The 23,488-nt window shown below is 45.0% G+C and overlaps 1 protein-coding gene across 3 annotated transcripts in view; it reads right to left on the minus strand.

Moving 5' to 3' along the window:
• camsap1b (calmodulin regulated spectrin-associated protein 1b) overlaps window positions 1-23,488 on the minus strand; it is a 49,051-nt gene that overhangs the window by 11,461 nt on the left and 14,102 nt on the right. Inside the window, exons 3-13 of one of the 3 annotated variants that reach the window (XM_014171184.3) lie at window positions 20,874-21,136; window positions 11,118-11,279; window positions 10,778-10,858; window positions 10,316-10,348; window positions 8,575-8,716; window positions 8,156-8,295; window positions 7,819-7,912; window positions 6,944-7,085; window positions 4,644-4,741; window positions 4,322-4,400; window positions 1,870-4,204 (exon numbers count right to left, since the gene is read on the minus strand). In XM_014171184.3, the coding sequence (XP_014026659.2) occupies window positions 1,870-4,204; window positions 4,322-4,400; window positions 4,644-4,741; window positions 6,944-7,085; window positions 7,819-7,912; window positions 8,156-8,295; window positions 8,575-8,716; window positions 10,316-10,348; window positions 10,778-10,858; window positions 11,118-11,279; window positions 20,874-21,136 (3,569 nt within the window). Of the gene's footprint in view, window positions 1-1,869; window positions 4,205-4,321; window positions 4,401-4,643; window positions 4,742-6,907; window positions 7,086-7,818; window positions 7,913-8,155; window positions 8,296-8,574; window positions 8,717-10,315; window positions 10,349-10,777; window positions 10,859-11,117; window positions 11,280-20,873; window positions 21,137-23,488 lie in introns of all 3 variants that reach the window. The other 2 variants (XM_014171182.3, XM_014171183.3) reach the window with 2 other exon arrangements.

A 23,488-nucleotide genomic window follows, 5' to 3' on the forward strand; every position in this document is an offset into this window, starting at 1 on the left:
TGGGATTTGTCCATCTGAATCATGGGATTTGTCCATCTACATTTACCCCATCCTGATTGTTAATTATTTTATTATAAATATACAAATAATTATTCATTTGATAAAAAAAAAATTCTATAATGAAAGTATGCCATTGCCCTTTTAAGATGCCATTGCCCCCATTGATCTCTGTGTTGCGCAGCTGCGCCTAAACCATGCTTGAAACTCCAGTTGTAATTGCATTTGTAAAACGATGGAACTTGCACAACTGAAGTAGAGAAATAAACATGGTAGCAATGGAAAAACTGGGATCCCCCTCTCTTAACAAAGGCCAAAAAATTGGTACGGCAGGCTTCTGGGTTAATCGAGCAGTGTGTTAAGAAGCAACGCGGCTTGGCAGGTCATGTTTCGACATTCGCCTCTCCCGAGTTGCAGCGATGAGATAAGATCGTAACTAGCAATTGATATCCTGAAATTGGGGAGAAAAATGGGGGGAAATTACAAAGAAAAAATTCATAACAATAAAACGAATATATAAACAAATGTGTTTTCCAACGATTGCGTTAAGAACTTTTGTGCATTGACTGCTTGTCAGAATACATGTTTCCCTCCCTATGGCTCTCAACTTGAAAGCACCTAGAGAATAATATTTATCTCGCATAGAACACATCAACCCGACTAGGTAATAAATATGTAAACTATTCTACTATAGGGTTGTCTGATTTTGTTTTAACATTACAGGGCAAAAATAGTTGCACTGGAAAGTTGCATCCTGGGTGAATGTATAATCATTGGTTTGATCATTATTATTGTATATCACTTATTATAAACTGGGTGGTTCGAGCCCCGACTGCTGATTGGCTGAAAACTGTGGTATATCAAACCATATACCATGGGTATGACAAAACATTTATTTTTACTGCTCCAATTACGTTGGTAACCAGTTTATAATAGCATTAAGGCACCTCGGGGGTTTGTGATATATTGCCAATATATATCACTGCCTGTGTCCAGGCACTCCGTGTTGCGTCGTGCTTAAGAACAGCCCTTAGCTGTGGTATATTGGCCATATACCACACCCCCTCAGGCCTTATTGCTTAATTTTTGTAGGCGTATTAATCTAAACCAGTAATTTAAATATGCAAACATGTTTTGTTTCATTCTGTTGAGACATTTTCATTGGCTAAATTATGCTATGCTTTAGCTACTGCAGGTCTATGATATGAAGGCAGTGCGCACCGGCAATCCAACGGAGTCCGACAGTTGAACTTGAGGTTAGGAATGTTTTAGGCCTACCAGATTTACTCCTATAATCTAACAATATAATGTTCATCTTTATAAAAAATATTCTGATAAAAAAAATGAACTAATTAGCCTCCTTCTGTACGTCTTTATCTCTATTGCAGACACTGTAGCCTATCTGACAAGGATAAAGAAATGAACGTTGGTGTCGTAGCATGCCGCAAGCATATCTCTCTGGAACTAGGCCTAAGCTTTTCTTCCTTTATACATTTTAAATATTAATATCATACAGTGGACCGCTAAGCCAATAGGCCGCATGCAATGCCCTGATCCATTTAGTGCTCAAATCTCAGACAGCTGAACAATTATTATTTTAGAAAAGTAAAAAACAATAGGCTACAGCGTTTTGTATATGATACACATCGAAACACAGAAAAGCCTAGTGTTTTTGTAATTTGTTATAGGCTGTTTTTAAGGACACGTAAATATGGATCATTTGGCCAAGTAAGAGTTTTCGTTCTCTCTCTACTCTCAGATCTGAACGCATATGGATGTCCGGTAAATTTCTAAAATGTCCGGTAAATTAAAATCTTCCCAGTCACATTGTCCAGCGGCAAATTTTTGACAGAAAACCACACACACACACACCTTGAAGAAGAATCCCAGGCCAGACTTCTGTTCTCCGTCTTCCCCATCCATGGTGCTGTTTTGACCACAGCCTCCCTCCATCTCCTCTGGGTCCTTCAGGTCTGACAGGTCCACCTCTATCAGGGGGGCTTTGCTCCATGACACCTCCTCCAAAGGGACGTTCTCCTTCCCCGAGCTGTCCGAGGAATTCAGCTCCCCCTCCCTCAAGGTACTGGACAGGCACTCAAAGGACACTTCTGGGGTGACATTTACCGGGTCGATACGGGCCACTGTGCGCAGGTTAGCCTCATCGTTGAGCCTAAAGGTGGCACTCCGTCCAGGCTTGTCCTGCACACCGATTGTCTCTCCTCCAACAGAGGGGGTTCTGGTGTCAGGGGGGTCTGCCCTGGGGGACCTGCCCCCGGGGAACTGCCTCAAGTGGGGCAGGTTCTCCAGGCTGTGGGTGGGGGTCATTGCCCTGCTGGAGGTAAGGCCCTGCCGCCCGTGCTCCTTGACCAGCTTCAGCTCAGACGGCTTGGACCTTGGGCCTCTGGCCGAGGTCAGCTTGGGGGGTTTCCTGGTTGGTGCGGTACCTGTGGTTGGTGCGCCGCTGCCCATCTCCACAAAGTGGATGGCAGATTGGGCCTTTGGTTCAGAGCCGCTGGTCTTGTCGTTGGGAGGAGGTGGGCCGGGAGGGGACTGTACATTCTGTTTCATCAGTAGGTCCTGCTGGAGGGACAGCTGCATCATCTGCTGCTGGATGCTGCCGATGGCGTCATTCAGCATCTCAATGGAGCGGTTACATTCGTTCAGGTCCAGTTCTTCGTCCAGCAGCAGACCGGGGCTACCGCTGCACTTCCTTTCCACCGTCTCTAAGGCATCTGGGACTGGCGAGGTGGCAGACTCTGTCTCTTTGGCCCCTCTCAGTGCGTCCAGGCACGAGTCATCTTTCGAGCTCCCCCCTTTGTCCCCGTTGAGCTCCTCTTTGGAGTAGTAGTCTGGTTTGAGCGGGTGGGGCAGGGTGTCGCTCTTGCCCTTCTTGACGATGTGCAGAAAGGCAGCCTTGCCCAGCTTCTGCCTATGTCTGGCTGACAGCACCTCCATCTTCTTCTTCTGGTGCTCGATGGCCTTCCTCTTCTCCTCCAGCTGCATGTGGAGCTGGACCAGCTCAGAAGCCAGCAAGTTGGTGCCACCCTCCCCCCGCCCCCCCTGAGGCGAGGAGGGGCTCTGGTCCCTCTTCAGCCTCCAGGAGGTGGGCAGAGAGAGGGGCCCGCTGCACTCGGAGCCATCTGGAGTGGTCCTTTGGGAGCTGGATGTGCTGGGTCGCAGGTCATGGTTGCTGCCAAAGCGCTGCTGTGCCTTTCGTTCAGCGAAGCTGGTCATGCGTACGCTGCCGCTGGCCAGGCTGCTGGCCTGGGAGTGGGTGCTGAGACAGGGGCTGGAGCGTCCACTACCACCCTCATCCCCTTTATCCTTGTCCTCTTTCTCCTTCAGGTCCTCGTGCAGCTTGGCTGACTCTTCCTCCTCGTTGAAGGCCTTCCTAGGCCTGGTTGGGTCCTTGGTGGTGAGAGCTTCATCCAGGTCCTCCTCATCAGCCTCTTCCAGGTCTGGCTCCAGGTCCTGACCAGGATTCTGGTTGTCACTGTCAGAGTGGAGGTAGAAGCCCCCAGGTGGCTCTCTGGAGGAGGGGTCCACACTACTGGAGACCAGGTTTTTGCATGCTCCTTGTCCCTGGGGTGGCCCAGCCACTGAAGCTTCAGCAGACACGGCAAACTCCCCACTAGAAGTGGGAGTAGATGTCCGATTTAGGCTGGTGGGGATTTTCCTCCTGGCCGACGCCACGAGTCCAGGCACCCCCTCTACTCTCCGGATAGACCCCGCTCCCCACGATCGACCCACCTCTCCACTCTCCTCCTCCTTATTCAGGCATACAGACTTCTCTTTTGCCGATTTCAACACAGCAGGCATCAGTGGTTCTAAGTAAAAGCTGTCCTTGGGCCTGGCCCCAGCAGGTGGCTGCATCGCCTCTTCCTGACTGGGGAGAGCTGTTGACGCATCAGTCCTCATCACCGACACAAGCTGCTCCTCCTCCATGTTGACGTTTCCCAGCAGGCCGTGGCCGTTGACTCGGCGGGGTGCAGGGCTGACTGGGGCACGGCCTACCTGGGCGGGTCCGATCAGGGTGTGGCCCTGGGGGGTGAGAACCTGGTGTTTGGGGGTGAGGTTGGCTACGTTAGAGGCCAGGCTGTCTTTACTGATGGAGCGGGCCAGACTCACACTGTCCCCAGAGGCTATATCAGCGTCGCTGTCGGTGGCTGAGATACCAAATGTGTACGGGTTGAGAGTTGACATTGGCCTGGGGGGGGGGGGGAAATCAGGTTTTCTGGAGTTAAAATACAATAAAATCGGAGATTCCTGATTCTGATACACATATGCATTATTAATTAAGAAAGGTGTTATGGTCATACTATACCTCTGTCTCTTGTCAGGCCAGGCCTGCACTGAGCCTCGTGGCTGTCTGTTCTCCAAGGAGTTGGAGCGGTTTCTAATTCCTAGACCCACACAGACAAAACATTGACCATACAGCTACCTATAAGACACAATAGAAAAGCCATCTCTGATATTGAAATGTGCACTGTAGTATTATTCCACTACAACAAAAGCTACACAACTAGAGAAAAACCATCAGTATAACCAAAGTATAAATGTAATTTCTAAAATGTGCCTATGGGTGGTTTTGGATAGTCTTCTATGGTAAATGGTAACTGTGGTGTTGTGTAGTGTGGTACCCTCACCTGATCCATCCTCTCCCTGTTGCTGCTTCTGTTGTCTCTGCCTCAGAGGGAGGAGTGGGTGGGAGGTGCTGAAGGCTGCAGCAGGACCTCCTTTAGTACTGTGAATCACACGCACACAAACCATTTTCGATTACCTACCTAGTCAGTCTTTGGATGTTGTCTGCTGCTGTACAGCTAAAATTCTATTTTTGTAGGATTACAGCGCATTCAGATCTCTTGACATTTTCCACATTTTGTTATGTTACAGACTTATTCTAAAATGGATTAAATATTAATTTTTTCTCATCAATTTACACACAATACACCATAATGACAAATCGAAAAAACAGAAATACCTTATTTACATAAGTATTCAGACCCTTTGCTATGAGACTCGAAATTGAGCTCAGGTGCATCCTGTTTCCATTGATCATCCTTGAGATGTTTCTACAACGTAATTGGAGTCCACCTGTGGTAAATTCAATTGATTGGACATGATTTAGAGCTGGCCGCCTGGCCAAACTGAGCAATCGGGGGAGAAGAGCCTTGGTCAGGGAGGTGACCAAGAATCCGATGGTCTCTGACAGAGCTCTTCTGTGGAGATGGGAAAATCTTCCAGAAGGACAACCATCTCCGCAGCACTCCACCAATCAGGCACTTATGGTAGAGTGGCCAGACGGAAGCCAATGAATGGAGCAAAGTACAGAGAGATCCTTAAAGAAAACCTTCTCCAGAGCGCTCGGGACCTCAGATTGGGGTGAAGGTTCACCTTCCATCAGGACAACGACCCGAAGCACACAGCCAAGACAACGCAGGAGTGGCTTTGGGACAAGTCTCTGAATGTCCTTGAGTGACCCAGCCAGAGCCCGGACTTGAACCCAATCTAATATCTCTGGAGAGACCTGAAAATACCTGTGCATGCAGTGATGCTCCCCATCCAGAGAGGAATGGGAGAAACTCCCCAAATATAGGTGTGCCAAGCTTGTAGCGTCACACCCAAGAATACTTGAGGCTGTAATCGCTGACAAAGGTGCTTCAACAAAGTACTGAGTAAAGGGTCTGAATACTTATGTAAATGTGATTTCAGTTTTTTATTTGTAATTATTTGCAAACATTTCTAAACCTGTTTTTTGCTTTGTCATTATGGGGTATTGTGTGTAGATTGATTAAATGTTTTTTTTCCTCAATTTAGAATAAGGCTGTAATATAACAAAATGTGGAAAAAGTCAAGGGGTCTGAATACTTTCCAAAGGCACTGTATATCCTTTCCTAGACTATGTGAATTCATTGAGGCCTTACGTGATTCATTCAGGTCTTAAGTACACAGACAGTTTATGGGATTAGCCCCTCTTACACCTTCGGTAAAGCAGATTGACCCACATTCCCTAGAACATTATCGGTTTAGCCGTCTCTTATTGCTTGCATTTTTAAAGGTCCAATGCAATGGTTTTATCTAAATATCAAATCATTTCTGGGTAACAATTAAGTACCTTACTGTGATTGTTTTTTAAAATGGTCAAAAGATGTCTTAAAGTGCAATTTCTTAGGCAAAAATGTTGCTAGGACTGTCTGGGGGTGGTCTGAATGGGGAGGGGAAAACTTCAAATTAGCTGTTATTAGCAGAGGGGTTTGGAACACTTATTGGTCTATCAACTAATTTACTACATGGTGATGTCACCAGGTAGGCCAAAACTCCATCCCACCAAAACAGGCTGAAATTTCAGGCTGTCTTTTCAAACAGTTCTTACACTAAAAGGGCATTATCATAACTTTCACAGTATTATTCCAACCTCAGTGTAGAAACATATATAAAACACAGGAAAATTATTTATTTGACAGCACTGGGCCTTTAAGAATGAGTGAAAGTGAGTACTAAAAGTAAACAGGCATCAGGAAGAGACACCCCATAACCACCCACCCTCCACACGGATAAACAACCCAGTCAGTTAGTTGACACTATGGTTGTTGTTTATCCCGACCTACTGTCCCTTTAATCCCATTAATTAATCCTAATCTTTTACCCTCCCACTGATCAACCAACAAACACGATACACAATGTTCACGCAACATGTTTTCTTCAAGGCTGGAATGAATGTGGAACATAAATTAACTAATATCGATAAACACAGTGGAGGAGAAAGTGAGGGCAAAAATTGGAAGGGCCAGCAAATGCATGTGAAAGGTGAGAGGAAACAATGTAATATTTTCCAAGATCTCTATATGGGAAACACAGGTTGATGAAATATGAAATGAGAAGGGTGGAGAAAGAGGAAGGAGAGACTTACAGAGGGTCAGAGTCTTCAGCAGGGTGCAGGAAGTACCTGTTGGAGACATCAGGGCTGCTCTGGGCAGAGACGGACAGAGAGGCCTCGGTGATGCCAGGGGTCACCTGGAAGCTACGCTTGGTGGCGTTGGAGATGGGCACTGAGGGGCGGGCACTCTTCGGCTGAGCCATGGCTCGGGCTGTTGTGAGAGGGGTGAGGCATCAATCAAAACAGAGGTGGGTGGGTAAGGAGTGGAGAATAATGTAAATTGTCTCATTGAACTGCAGCTGCTCATTTTTCATTCCCAGTCAAGTTCTGTCTAAATGTTTTCTGTTAAGATCAGCAAAATCTGCAAGTCATCATACATAACAGACGATTGAAAATTGCAAGGGGATTACCTACAAATGTGCAATGAAAAGTGGGAACTACAGTAAAAAAAATTAAAAGACAAGTGACACTTCAGTTTAACCAAATCATTTTCTATAAGTAAGAAACCATTAATACTGTTCTACCTCGTCTTACAGGTTCAACAGCTTTAGTTGATCCACCCAGTTGGCGCTACCCTCCCTGCTCACACAAATAAAACATACTGCACAATACATCACTATATCTCAACTAGCTTTGGCGGTACACCGTATACTGGGGTATTTTGAAATACCGATGGTATGATTCTCAATATCGTCAAAACGTAATTATATAGGATTTGGGGCCCCCTGAAGCTCAGGGGGTACGTGCTACGCCACTGATTAAAAATATAGGTTCACCATCTAAGATGTGCCAAATAAATGATCTCAGGCTCAGTGCTCCAGCTATGCATTTGGCTTGCTAACTTGCTAGCTAAGTAGCTACCATGCAAGATCAAGCTTATTGGTTACAGCAGACACACCCACCCAATCCCCAACTGAACCAGATGAAGAGCAGATGATGCTCACCATCTTTGAACTCCTCAGTCCTGGGTTGGACAAACTCTGGCTTGACCGTCTCAAACCACCAGAAGAACTCCGCAATGAACACCATCACATTGTGCTGCAGGGAGAGAATAGGGACCATGTTAGACAACAGACATAAAACCTAACGCCCTGGCAGCTAGCTATCTGTGGCTAACTTAGCATCGCACAATGACATTGCCTTTCCCCGTGAGAGACTAAGTACTGTCGCCCTAACAACCAATATTTTGTGGGCTAGCAGAGTACTGTTGTATGGTATCAAATCCCAGAAGTAGTTTGGTACGTGCAACAGCTCATAAACGCTAATATATGGAATATTTACCTTGAGCACCAGTGGAGAGTAGAGCATATCTTCTATCGTTAGGTAAAAGCTCTTGTTGAGATACTCGTTGGCAAACTCCTTGAGCAGCTGGATGTTATACAGACTGTCAGCTATGGAGGTCACCTCCTTCAGGCATATATCTGATAGGAGACACACAGGTCAAAAAGGTCAGGATGGCGCTGAAAGACCTGCTGCTAAGATATCACATAGAAGGAGCACAGGATTACACAACTCGGCTTACTACAGTAAGAGAGCAACACTAGTTTGCCATAGTCTATTTCAATTATAAATCAGATGAAAGACATTCGTGATTGCTTAGTTCAGTCAAGGCCTTCTAACTAGGCCTAACCAGGGAAACAAATTGCATAGGCTTCCTCTGACCAACAAAGTAATTCAGCATATCTAAATGATTACCCTACCGTCAAGCTTCATGAGGTTGGGGCAGTAGTAGTGGACCACGGTGAGGAGTGCGGCTCCATCACACACATCCCTCATCAGGTCCTCCAGTAGGGGGAAGAAGGGCAACTGGCGCCCTGACGTGTGCTCCCTGCGGTACCGCACCTGACCACCAGGGGGAGGGAGAGAGTCAGCCCATCTCTATGGCTTGAGCCCCTCTGAGTTATTATAGTCCTACCATACAGCCTAGGGCTTATTCAGTGGACGGCAATGTTTATAAGGTTGCAGATAGAAATATAGTGACAAGAGTAGATTGTCATTACATTTCTAAGGCAGACACGGTTCCCTATTGAATAAAACAGAATCATGTCCGGTCTAGACAATGCATTTCTATCGGAATTCATTCAGTGGCACTCCCTGAATAAGCCCCAATCGGTCTGTGTGAGGGTGGAGATGTCCTTCATAGAGCAGTGACATGGAGCTATGGTTGGTCTGCCACCAACCCTCACAAACCACTCTGTGAATGCGGTGTCACTGTCCCCACAGTCAAACCAGGCCACTAGCATACAGAAGAGGGTCACATGGGAATCACTGGCCCACTTCTGCTGGCTAACTGTGTGGTGTAAAAACAAAAACCTGAGCTAGCCTATTGTATTCATCAATGCTGTAGTCTAATGGCCAGGACTAGCTGAACAGCCTGAACCACATTACTACATTAACTTAATGATTAGTCAAACTAAACTCCAACCATCAACCAAATACAAGGACTACAGACTGAATTTGTGATAAGGGATACTGAATGGATCACAATCCATAGGCCTCCCAGTCTAATCACAACTTGGCCACAGTAGTAGTAAATAAAACAACCCATCCTGCAATCTGAATATACAAATCTTCAGGGTGGGGGGGTGGAGGCTAATTATTCAAGTGTAACTAACATAAAACACACTAATCTTTAATTGGGAAGTAGCCAACTCTACATGGCTAGGCCTAACTAGAGTGACAAGTCAGAGAAAAAGATTACTAGAAGGTTCCAGATCTCTAGGGAGGCAGGGACATCTACAGTAAGGAGGACTACTGTAGGTGTACTACCACTGTGGCGAGCTCCAGCTCCTCTGGCTCCAGCATGCAGTGGGCCAGGGCGTGCATGAAATCAGACTGAGTCGCACAGACAGCAGTGTAAGAAGGAGACCGTGGGCAGAGCAGAGAGACACCGTGAGAGGCCAGGAAGAGACCACATGGGTACAGCAGACAGAGGCAGCATAGGAGGGGTGGGCATGGTAAAGGTTGTGGGCACAGGTGGAAATGGCATCAATATCTCAGCACATGAGCAAAGGAAAGCAAGGGCTGAGCGATGGATACATGGCTCTCTCTCACTCAAGACACTTACACATTTTCTGTTTTTCCACACACACACACACACACACACACACACACATCTTTCTCTCTTGTCCACACGCCATTATGACTCCACAGTTTGCAGCAGCTTGAAATGAAAGGCAAAAAACATTGTTCACCCAAAATAAACATTGACACCAAATATCCAAAACCATCGGACTAGACAAGTGTGTGACATTCTCAACTAAAAAAATGGAATAACCCGAAACACCAGCCTTCTCCCACTGGCTGGCTGACTCACTGGCTACAAGCAGCACAGAATGGGCTTGGATGAGCCATGGTGGGGTGGTGTGGTGCATGTGCACATAGACACAGAACTATGCGTGCAAAAGGGAGGAGAGGGGGGACTATTAGCAGCCAACTTACAGGTACTAGTTTCCAATACCATTTGGAGGGAGACTATCCAAGTAGCAGGAGAGAGGGGAGGGGGGGGGGGGGGGGAGGAGACAGACAGACAGGAAGAATAGGAGCAGAAAGGTCAAAGGTCAGACAGGATTGGATCTGCTTCCGGGTTAAGGGGTAAGAGAACAGAGGTCAATCAGGGTTCAACCCCAAATGGCAGGAGATGAAGAGCTACGTTAACTTGGACGAGGTTTTTCTTGAAAAAGAGATATGTCAATGAGACTAACCTGCATAAATACAAATAAATTGGTTTTACAACAGCAATTATTCTTGTAATGTGTCCTGGATGTATAGACTGCAGTCTAGAGACTGATGGTGCATCAAGAGCAGCAAGCTCCATGGGGGCCATTTTGGCTCTAGCGCTTCAGTTTCCTCATATTCTATCTATGGCAGTGCCATGAGAGCACTGTGCTGCTCCAGCCTTACCTTCTGGTGATTGGGAGACTCCAGCGGGTGATGCTTGACTTTAAGCTCTCTCTCTGTGATCTCCCTCATCTTCAGGTTCACCTGCAACAAAAGCAACATTCACTCTTAGTTCTTAAAGTGCTATTTTCTGAACGTCTCTAGGTAATAATTGCTAATAGACAACTAAAATAATAACCTGTATGTTAACACACACACAGACAGACACCTCCACTCTTATAATATTGTGTGTGTGTGTGTGTGTGTGTGTGTGTGTGTGTGTGTGTGTGTGTGTGTGTGTGTGTGTGTGTGTGTGTGTGTGTGTGTGTGTGGAAAATACATGTTTGTGTATTCCCCACCATACCTTGTTGATCCAGAATACCATGGCGTCCTCCAGGTCAAAGGGCAGCTCCTTGGAGGCGCTGAAGGTGGAGAAGCGTTTAACACAGGCCACCACCTTCTCTATGCTGATCATCTCCACCGTGTAGGCCATCATCAGGGCATCAACCATCGGCATGTGGGCACTCTGGAGGAAGGAAACGATGGCACAGATTAGATCAGAAAACACACACACACACTGTGTAAAGGTAGGTCATCGTAGGGGCATGTGGGAACTCTGGTAGATGGAGGGGGAGCGAGGGATACATAGGTCTAGGTCAGTTCCGAAAACACCAGGTTATTGATCAATCATGGGATAGGTCAGTTCAGAAAACAGTAGGGTATTGATCAATCATGGGTATGTTGGCATTGTGTGGGGGCAGGACGAGCCAGAACAACAATCACGTCAAAATCAGGGCATCGACTGTGGGCACAGGGCACTCTGTGAGAGGGGACAGGGATGGCAAAGAGCAGGTCCATCACGGCAAAGATTATGGGCATGGATGGGTGGGTGGAGGGGCAGAGACACAGAAAAACAAAAATCAGGGGTATGTGGGGACATGGGCACATAAGTCTAATTAAAAAGACATGCTCCAGATATTTTAACCTCCCACTTTGGGATGGATGTGTCAATGTGGTTCATACAGTGCCATCGGAAAGTATTCAGACCCCTTACATTTTTCCACATTTTGTTCGGTTACACACCCCAATCTACACACAATACCACAAAGCAAAAACAGGTTTAGAAATGTTTGTTCATTTATAAAAAATATACTGAAATATCACATTTACATACAGTACCATTCAAAAACTTCAGACAGATCTACTCATTCCAGGGAATAATAGCGAAGGCATCAAAACTATGAAATAGCACATATGGAATCACGTAGTAACCAAAACGTGTTAAATCAAAATATATTTTATATTTGAGATTCTTCAAAGTAGCCACCCTTTGCCTTGATGACAGCTTTGCACACTTTTGACATTCAAATCAACCAGCTTTACCTGGAATGCTTTACCAACAGTCTTAAAGGAGTTCCCACATATGCTGAGCACTTGTTGGCTGCTTTTCCTTCACTCTGCGGTCCCAACTCATCCCAAACCATCTCAATTGGGTTGAGGTTAGGTGATTGTGGAGGCCAGGTCATCTGATGCAGCACTCCATCACTCTCCGTCTTGGTCAAATAGCCCATACACAGCCTGGAGGTGTGTTGGGTCATTGTCCTGTTGAAAAACAAATGATTGTCCCACTAAGCCCAAACAAGATGTGATGGTTCATCGCTGCAGAATGCTGTTGTAGCCATGCTGGTTAAGTGTGTCTTGAATTCTAAATGAATCACTGACAGCTTCACCAGAAAAACACCCTCACACCATCACACCTCCTCCTACATGCTTCACGGTGGGAAACGCACATTCGGAGATCATCCGTTCACCTACTCTGCGTCTCAAAGACACAGCGGTTGGAACCAACAATCTTACATTTGGACTCATCAGACCAAAGGACAGATTTCACCGGTCTAATGTCCATTGCGCTTCTTCTTATTGGTGTCCTTTAGTAGTGTGTGTTATTTAATAGTTGTATGTCTTCACTATTATTCTACTATGTAAAAAAAGAAAAACTCTGGAATGAGTAGGTGTCCAAACTTATGACTGGTACTGTAAGTATTCAGACCCTTTACTCAGTACTTTGTTGAAGCACCTTTGGCAGAGATTACAGCCGAGTCTTCTTGGGTATGATGATACAAGCTTGGCACACCTGTATTTGGGGAGTTTCTCCCATTCCTCTCTGCAGACCATCTCAAGCTCTGTCAGGATGGATGGGGAGCGTCGCTGCACAGCTATTTTCAAGTCTCTCCAGAGATGTTCAGGCTCTGGCTGGGCCACTCAAGGACATTCAGAGACTTGTCCCGAAGCCATGCCTGCATTACCTTGGCTGTGTGCTTGGGGTCATTGTCCTGATTGAAGGTAAACCATCGCCCCTGTCTGAGGTCCTAAGTGCTCTGGTGTAGGTTTCCATCAAGGATCTCTGTACTTTGCTCTGTTCATCTTTCCCTCGATCCCGACTAGTCACCATGCTTCACCATAGGGATGGTATTGGCCAGGTGATGAGCAGTGCCTGGTTTCCTCCAGACATGACGCTTGGCTTTCAGGCCAAAGAGTTCAATCTTGGTTTCATTAGACCAGAGAATAATGTTTCTCATGGCCAGAGTCCTTTAGGTGCCTTTTGGCAAACTCAAAGCGGGCTGTCATGTGCCTTTTCTCAGAGCGGCTTCCGTCTGGCCACTCTACCATAAAGGCTTGATTGGTAGAGTGCTGCAGAGATGGTTGTCCTTCTGGAAGTTTCTCCCATCTCCACAGAGGAACTCTGGAGCTCTGTCAGAGTGACCATCGGGTTCTTGGGCCATTCTCCCCCGATTGCTCAGTTTTGCCAGGCAGCCAGCTCTAGAAAGAGTCTTGGTGGTTCCAAACTTCTTCCATTTAAGAATGATGGAGGCCACGGTGTTCTTTGGGACCTTCAATGCGACAGAAATGTTTTTGTTCCCTTCCCCAGAAGGGGGAGGCTCTGACATGCTCTGACATGCACTGTCAACTGTGGGACCTTATATAGAGAGGTTTGTGCCTTTCCAAATCATGTACAATCAATTGAATGTAACAGGTGGACTCCAATCAAGTTGTAGAAACATCAAGGATGGTAAATGGGAACACCATGCACCTGAGCTCAATTTCGAGAGTCATAACAAAGGGTCTGAGAATACTTAAGTAAATAAGGTGTTTAAAAAATAAAAAATAAATTATAGATTTGCAGCAACAAAAAACTGCTTTCGCCTTGTCATTATGGGGTATTGGGTGTAGATTGATGAGGGAAAAAAACAAATGTAATCAATTTCAGAATAACAAAATCTGGAAAAAGTCAAGGGGTCTGTATACGTTCCGAACGCACTGTAAGTATTCACACCCCTGAGCTAATACATATTAGAGTCACCTTTGGCAGCGATTACAGCTGTGGGTCTTGCTGGATAAGTCTCTAAGAGCTTTGCACAACAGGTTTGTACAATATTTGCCTTTAATTATTTTCAAAGCTCTTTAAGCTCTGTAAAATTGCTAGACAACCATTTCCATGTCTTGCCATAGATTTTCAAGCAGATGCAAGTCAGGAATAGTCACTGTCTTCTTGGTAAGCAACTCCAGTGTAGATTTGGCCTTGTGTTATAGGTTGTCCTGCTGAAAAGGTTAATTCATCTCCCAGTGTCTAGGATTTTGCCTGTCCTTAGCAGTTAGCCATCACGAAAAAGGAGCAGGCTAACACTAGCAGTGCTAGCCAACCGGTGCTTGTATCCACCGCTGAGCAGAAATGACAATCACAAGATGAAGGATCAGGTGGAACTGGAACTGGACAGAGATTTGTTTGCCCTAAATGCGCCACGTGCAAGCAGCTTAGGGAAGAGATCCTCCGGCTGTTTGCTCGGCTGCGAGAAAAGGATAACCTGCTTTCTAAGTACACTGACCTTGCTGTAACCCAGGCCAAACGAATCTTAGAATTAAATGCCTCCTATAGCAAAGATGTTTATGAGTTGAGCGGTGTTGATCTGTCCCAATCCCACAGTTCAGCAGGTCCCTGACTTTTACTTGTATTTTTTTATTTAACTAGGCAAGTCAGTTAAAAATAAATTCTTGTTTACAATGACGGCCTACCCCGGCTTGTGCGCCGTCCTACGGGACTCCCAAACATGGCCGATTGTAATACAGCCTGAAATCGAACCAGGGTCTGTAGTGACACCGCTAGCACTGATATGCAGTGCCTTAGACCGTTGCGCCACTCAGGAGCCCAGAAGGGTCTTGGGCCATCCTCCACCTTCCTGGGGTTTCCGACACCATCTGCTGTTGCCAAGGTTCAGGCTAGCCTGGCTCGAAGCCTCCATCCCCCCTGCCCGAGGCAGTCCAAACCCAGGAAGGACTACAAAAAAATAAAATAATTTAACACACCCTTGCTAGCACAGAGAAGAGAATACTTATCCACTGCCCCACTTTCTTTACTGATCTCTTTACTATTACCTATTGTCCTTAAGGGTCGATTTAATATTCATGTTGACAAAGAGTGACTCCAAGGTCATTGAATTACTTAATCTTTTGAGCTCTATGGACATTATCCGACATGTTATTAGGCCCACCAAAAACAGCAGCCAGAATCTGGACCTGATTATTACCAAGGGGCTTTCTATTGACATATCCTCTATTGTTGATGTTGCTTTATCTGATCACCATTGTGTGTTTTCTACTACCTTGTTGCCCATAGCACATGGTAATACTGAACACATTAAAACACACTAACTTGCAGATTTATGAACAATTAGCATCACCTATTCTGCCTTCCTCTTGTGATCATTTAGTTGATAACTTTAATAGCAAATTAAAAGGGAAACCATTGATGCCATTGTCTGGTAAAGTTGAAAAAGGCCACATCCAAACAGAAAGCCCCTTGGATGAATGAGGAAACTAATCAATTAAAAGAGAAATTGCAGAAAGGCAGAGCGAAAGTGGAGAAAGTCAAAGTTGCACTTCCATTATGATATTCTGAGAGAGCATCTTGGCATATACACTACCAGTCAAAGGTTTGGACACACCAACTCATTCAAGGGTCTTTCTTTATTGTTACTATTTTCTACATTGTAGAAAAACAGCGAAGACATCATGAAATCATGTAGTAACCAAAAGTGCTTACCGTAATCAAAATATATTTTAGATTCTTCAAAGTAGCCACCCTTTGCCTTGATGACGGCTTTGCACACTCTTGGCATTCTCTCAAACATCTTCACGAGGTAGTCACCTGGAATGCACTTCAATTAACAGGTGTGCCTTGTTAAAAGTTAAATTGTGGAATTTCTTAATGCATTTGAGCCAAATCAGTTGTGTTGTGAGAGGGTAGGGGTGGAATATAGAAGACTGTCCTATTTGGTAAAAGACCAAGTCCACATTATGGCAAGAACAGCTCAAATAACCAGAGAGAAACAGTCCATGATTACTTTAAAAATGTCAAGAACTTTGAAAGTTTCTTCAGGTGCAGTCGCAAAAACCATCAAGCGTTATGATGAAACTGGCTCTCATGAGGACCGCCACAGGAAAGGAAGACCCAGAGTTACCTCTGCTGCAGAGGATAAGTTCATTAGAGTTACCTGCACCTCAGATTGCAGCTCAAATAACTGCTTCAGAGTTCAAGTAACAGACACATCAACTGTTCAGAGGAGACTCTGAATCAGGCCTTGATGGTCGAATTGCTGCAAAGAAACCACTACTAAAGGACACCAATAAGAAGAGATCCAAGAAACACTATCAATGGATATTAGACCGGTGGCAATCTCTCCTTCGGTCTGATGAGCCCAAATTTGAGATTTTTGGTTCCAAACGTGTCTTTTTGAGACGCCGAGTAGGTGAACGGATGATCTCCGCATGTGTGGTTCCCATCATTTATTTTTCAACAGGACAATGACCCAACACACATCCAGGCTGTGCAAGGGCTATTTTACCAAGAGGGAAAGTGCATCAGATGACTTGTCATCCACAATCACCCGACTTCAACCCAATTGAGATGGTTCGGGATGAGTTGGGACCGCAGAGTGAAGGAAAAGCAGCCAACAAGTGCTCAGCATATGTGGGAACTCCTTCAAGACTGTTGGAAAAGCATTCCAGGTGAAGCTGGTTGAGAGAATGCCAAGAGTGTGCAAAGCTGTCATAAAGGCAAAGGGTGGCAACTTTGAAGAATCTCAAATATATTTTAATTTGTTTAACATTTTTTGGTTACTACATGATTCCATATGTGTTATTTCATAGTTTTGATGTCTTCACTATTATTTTACAATGTAGAAAATAGTAATTATAAAGAAAAACCCTTGAATGAGTACGTTTGTCCAAACCTTTGACTGGTACTGTATAACAAGCCAATTCGAAATGCCAGACGGGCTCATTTTTCAAACTTGATCCCTGTTAATCAGAATCATTTGAGTGCACTCTTATCGACCATTGTCGGCCTAATAAATCCTAGCCCCGCAAACCTATTTCAGAGAAGATAAACATTAGGCTGGGAATCAGTCAATCAAGACCAGATGAGAACTTTGATTATATGTGCCCTAGCATACCACGCAAAGGCACTATGGATTGATTTTCTGTGGCTGACACAGACATTCTCAGGAAAGTGATATCACAACTTAAGCCTTCTACCTGCCTTCTCGACCCGGTCCTCACCACCTTCTTCAAAACAGTTAATTGCATTTCTGAAGAATTGCAAGCTAGTGTTAACTACTCCCTGTTCACAGGCACTTTCCTCAATGCAGTAAACATTGCTATGGCAAAACCCCTTCTGAAGAATCAGATTCTGCCCCAGCCAGAGAACCTGGGGGGGGCCGAAACTGTTTACATATTTAAAAAGAGATTTTAAAACACACGTTTTAGCTTTTTTTTGTCATTCAGTTTTGTATTATTTTGTTTGTTGTGTAGTACATTTGTTTTTATTTTCATTGCGTTGCATTCCATGTCTGAAGTGTGCTCTATAAATAAAATTTGATTTTATTTAAAAATATGGAGCGTGGTACTCGGTAATGTTTTGTATTTGCCCCAAACATAACACTGTGTATTCAGAACAAAAAGTGCAGTACTACTTTAGTGCCTTGTTGCAAAAAGGATGTATGTTTTGGAATATTTCTGTACAGGCTTCCTTCTTTTCCCTGTCAATTAGTTTATTATTTTGGAGTAACTACAATGTTGTTGGATTCATCCTCAGGACGCTGTATCTAAACAAAAAAATATTGAGTCAAATGATAATACTAGCATAAACAGCATAGCCTAACTGTCATGTGCTAGTGTTAGAAGACAATGAATACACCAGACACACACAAAACCAACAATCCCCTTCCCCAGACCTGTCTGAAAGAAAGGAACCCAGGAGAGTATGGATGGACTACTACTGTTATATTGCCCCAAGCTGACTTTCAAGTCTCCCGTCTCTCTCCCCCTCACAAAGACAATGCATTTCCTCCAACCTGTCGGAGTAGACCCAGGAAGCAGTGCACTGCTGTTTTATTAGCCCCAGCTGCTAGGCAGCAGGAGTCAAACAGGAAGCAGAGCACTGAGCAGGTATCGCTCTCTATCTAATCTAATTTGAATTGTCGCTTACACATTTGCAGATGTTATCGCTAGGGATGCAGCGATATGACATTTTTGGCCGATACCAATATCCGATATTTTCTTTGAGCATGCAATACAGCTTTCCTCAGCACGAAATCCTCGTCGACCCACTGTGCTGTCAGACTCCGCACGCTCATGGGGCTGACATCGCTGGTCCAAATGTCAGTCGTGACGCTCTCAAATGGTAAATCTGTAGAAGTGAGGGTCTGTGGGGCCAAGCCAAATTTCTTCAGCCTCCACACACACACACACACACGAGAGCCCAGGGGCTGCACATGAGGAGTGGCGGAAGAACACTGGTGTTGCCATGGAAACACCGCCTTGCCAACTCAGCAACCAGGGGGGGTTCTCAACCCTTACACAGACCTGCCTAGTCTATCAAAGACAAGCTGTTCTCTCTGGTCAGGAGGATTTCAGACTTTTCCTAAGCATGTGTGTCTGGTTGCTTACATAGCACCTTGGTTGGATTACCAACCTAGACTTAAACACACACACACTTGACTAATCACGCACCAGTACGAAGCTGCCTCGGCTACAACGTGTCTCCGTGGCAACGGCAGGGTAGAACGTTTTAATGCTGCCGAACACCGGTGTTGGTACTCTAAGTGCTTTCAGTGAGACATATTATTGGATCTCTTATGAAAGGAAATACTGGTGTAATGTATTCAATTCAACATTACATGCATGGAGGAAGTGGCGTTCATTCCACAAAGCTAGTTGGAGATGTTGCTATGGGTCAGTAGTTTCCTGACCTGATAGACATCAGCAGGGTGACTCGTGTCAAAACATTCACCTTCCTGTGCCATCTCAGGAATTAAAAATTGAGACCGCAGCAAAGTACAAGCCCAATAAAAAATAAAAAAAATACCAGTCACAGATTTTAAAGTCATAAAGGAGAAGCTTTGTGCTTCATGAGAACTAGGCTACATGAGCTAGTGGAGACAGAATAGAGCGCTAAAATGTTCAATCAATCATTATGCAACTGCTGCACCAGACTTTCCATATTGACTAGTCAACATGGAAAATGGCCATGTTAGGAACAAGGGTACACTACAGGAGAGTGGAAAAGGTTGTGCAGGACAGAAGGAACCCCACTGGGTCATTTAGCTCATATTAGGCCTAACTCAACACCGCACTCTCCTCTCACCATGGAGAGGCCTGCTAGCCTTTCTCCATCCAAAATGATTATCAACGAGATCAACTGAATCAGTGTTCACTTCACAATGACCTAAAGAACCAGAATGGGCCAAGAGCTTTGTTGTGAATGTACAAGGAATAGGAAATGACTTTATATGGACATGAATCGGAGACAAATTTGAATCACCAAGGTAGCCAAAGATAAGGAAGCAGCCAAATGGTCTGGAAGTAATTTAATAGGTCAAACAAATGAACAACATGTCAATTACTGTAAGCCGGAATGTTATGAGAAAGTATCATCAACAACAAAGACGCGAGGTCAAAGGCAAGACTAGAGGTTAAAAGCTGTTTGCTCAGATCTAGTAGATGAGGTATTCCAGTGTTAGAGGCTTAGGGCTGTAGAGAGATGCCATAGTTTGATAGAGAGAAGAGAACAATGGCTACTTTCATTGGATAAATCAGAAGAGATAAGAAGGCCTACAGCAGGAAGGGATACTGATACTGGCAATACTGGCACCTGTAACATTTCCAAACTCCTTTCCCTCTCCCTCACATTGCCTTGGCCAGCTTGACGTCTATATAAAAGGGCAGTGTACCTACACTGGTTCTTGACTTCGCTCATCCTTGGCCAGTTAAAAAGGCAACACTGCACCAGCAGAAAGGCAGCGTGTGCTTTTCTGACTTGATTTATATCCGTTTTTTTGCACAGGGGCTAATTCATTTTAAAAACTTCTCTCGACCACAAATCATGAGCAGCTTCTGGCAAAGACTCCCACAAACACCATAGATCGCCTACCAAATCAGTCCCAACGCCCCAAATAGGACGCTCCTGGTCTGTGATGAAGAGGCCATTGGGTGCATCTCAATCGCTTCTTTTCCTTAATCTGTACTCATGTGAGGCATCCACCATATTGCTTTTCTCTCTCCAATGTTTTCAGTGCAGATTAAGAAGAGGAGACAATGAGAAATACTTGAACCACTTAAAGCTCGACCTTGGGCAAAAATGCAAAAATAACAGCTTTAAACTGTATAACTGACAAACGCACCATTATAGCATGAAATGTAATTATATATATAAAAAAAAGAAATGGATGCATAAGATTTTTGGCTTCAGAAGTGCAATATCTTACCGATCACAACAGACCCCGTCCAAAAATAAATCCTGAGAAATGACATCAACACATACTGGAAGAGTTATTGTGCACTACGTCAGTCGCGGTGCGCATGACTAGAACGACACGTCGATGAACCACCAAAGGAACCCCCCCCCCCATTTCTGTTTGAAAAATCCAAAAGAGGCAGAGTTGGACTGTTTTTCATGCCCAAAGTCGACCTTTAAGACTATTGAGATGCTGCCATTACCTTCTGAACAGTAGGCCTATTTCATCCTTCCTACACACACACACACTACCCATTCTCTACCACTCACCATTTTGATGGGCACACAGGCGAGGTCGGCCTCTGTGACAGGTGTGTCATCACTCTCCATGACATAGATCCCTTTACGGCTCAGGGCCTGTATAACTGACAGGTGTGACTGCAGCGAGGCGGCCTGGTCCGTCTTTAGGATGAGGGCACACACACGGCAGTAGAGCTCACAGGACAGCAGTAGGTGGAGGACGGGGGGCTTGATGTGCTCTTGCTCATACTGGTCTGTGTAGAATGGGTCCCGCAGGTCCTCTGGGATGTGGTCTGGAGGGGAAGAGACGTGGTTAGTTATGTTGTAACAGACTGGTTAGGCTCAAATTCCTGAATCTATTTGTATAGCAACCTGCATGAAAATATTTGGTTGCTATTGGTTTCAATGGAATATTTTGGTGCGTGCAGCCCTTTGCCTATTTCAGGAATAATCTAGGGGAAACACTGCTGTGATGACTAAGATGCATAGGGCTATATACACATGAGCCTCATGTTTCATGGATAGCCAAATGTGAAACTGAACTTTTTACTTTGAAAACTCCAGAAGCGTCTCTGTAGTATTAAGCTTCTTAGGGAATATCAAACCTTTCAACAATGAAAGGGAATGTGACAACAGCAACTGCTCGCTGTGTACAAATATACCACATGGCCAAAAGTATATGGACACCCCTTAATTAGTGGATTTGGTTATTTCAGCCGCACCGATTGCTGACAGGTGTATACATTTTTATTTTTTTTTTTAAATCAAGCACACAGCCATGCAATCTCCTTAGACAAACATTGGCAGTAGAATGGCCTTACTGAGGAGCTCAGTGACTTTCAACGTGGCACCGTCATAGGCTGCCACCTTTCCAACAAGTCAGTTCGTCAAATTCCTGCCCTGCTAGAGCTGCAACGGTAAAACTGTAAGTGCTGTTATTGTGAAGCGGAAACGTCTAGGAGCAACAACAGCTCAGCCACAAAGTGGAAGGCCACAAGCTCACAGAACAGAACCGCCGAGTGCTGAAGCGCGTAAAAAAAATATTCTCTCCTCAGTTGCAACACTCACTACCGTGTTCCAAGCTGCCTCTGGAAGCAACGTCAGCACAGGAACTGTTCATCGGGAGCTTCATGAAATGGGTTTCCATGGCCGAGCAGTTGCATATAAGCCTAGGATCACCACGCGCATTGCCAAGCATCAGCTGGAGTGGTGTAAAGCTCGCTGCAATTGGACTCTGGAGCAGTGGAAACGCGTTCTCTGGAGTGATGAATCACGCTTCCCCATCTGGAGGACGAATCTGGGTTTGGCGGATGCCAGGAGAACGCTACCTGCCCGAATGCATAGTGCCAACTGTAAAGTTTAGTGGAAGAGGAATAATGGCCTGGGGCTGTTTTTCATGGTTCGGGCTAGGTTCCAGTTAAAGGAAATCTTAATGCTACAGTACACAATTACATTCTAGGTGATTCTGTGCTTCCAACTTTGTGGCAACAGTTTGGGAGAGGCCCTTTCCCGTTTCCTCATGACAATGCCCCCGGGCACAAAGCAAGGTCCATACAAAAATGGTTTGTCGAGATTGGTGTGGAAGAACTTGACTGGCCTGCACAGAGCCCTGACCTCATCCCCATCTAACACCATTCAGATTAATTGTCCACATACCTTTGGCCATGTAGTGTATTTGTTCTGCAAGAGGGCTCAGTTTACTCTGTGTAAATATAGTCACGGCGTGGGACCTATATTTCCACTCAGAAACAGATGGGCTACAGTAACACTAATGAGAGCAGAGTTGGATTCTCTGGTTGTTCTAGTCTGCAACAAAGCTTTTCCAGTTTCCACCACAGAGGAGGAAAATAAACACAGATCTAGGAGTTATCCTAGTCTGTTTTGCATTTGCAATGACTTGAAAGCCCACCATATTAGGCTAAATGACTCGAGTGTTGAAGGATAGGAATCGGATCATGATAATTGATGTCTGTTGATGTCATACTCTGGTCATCTAATAGGAAACGTGCATACAATCCATGACTTTATGATCTTAATACAGTAAAGCGGAGGCATAAAACAGAAAGCGACAAGCATGTGTGTGCATGTGACAAGCCCATGCACACACTCTCAGGAAGGTGTTATGTTCTTCAGGGCAAAAATAACCCTGATGAACTCCATTATTCAGACAGCTCGCTCGCAGTTGTGGCTGTGAGGCTGAGCTAACAGAACTCCATCTCCATATCTAAACTCCTACATCTGCGTGTTATGACACACTCCCAGCTCCAGTCATGACTGACTGACTGACTGACTGACTGACTGACGGCATAGAGGCAGAGCCTAAATCCGATCCGAAGGGATCGGATCGTCAGCATTCTCCCATCCGACCACACTAACAGGAAGACATACAGGTTGAGGCAAGCAGAGGTCTCCTTGAACCAGTCAACAACACAGCAGGTAAGATAGTCTGATCTGATTTGGATTTTACTGCAATACACAGTGTGAGTAGGCGCTCAATGCCCATAACAATATTGTTATGAGAAGTAGGGATGTATGGATAATACACCTGGGATTGTATAACAACGTGTGATTCCTGTAGGGGAGTATCTGTCTGGGCATTAAAACAGATTCAATAATAATCCTGTTATTGTATAACAGTCTGTCAT

Source organism: Salmo salar, chromosome 24 (genome assembly GCF_965601325.2).
Source record: "Salmo salar chromosome 24, fSalSal1, whole genome shotgun sequence".
NCBI lineage: Eukaryota > Metazoa > Chordata > Actinopteri > Salmoniformes > Salmonidae > Salmo > Salmo salar.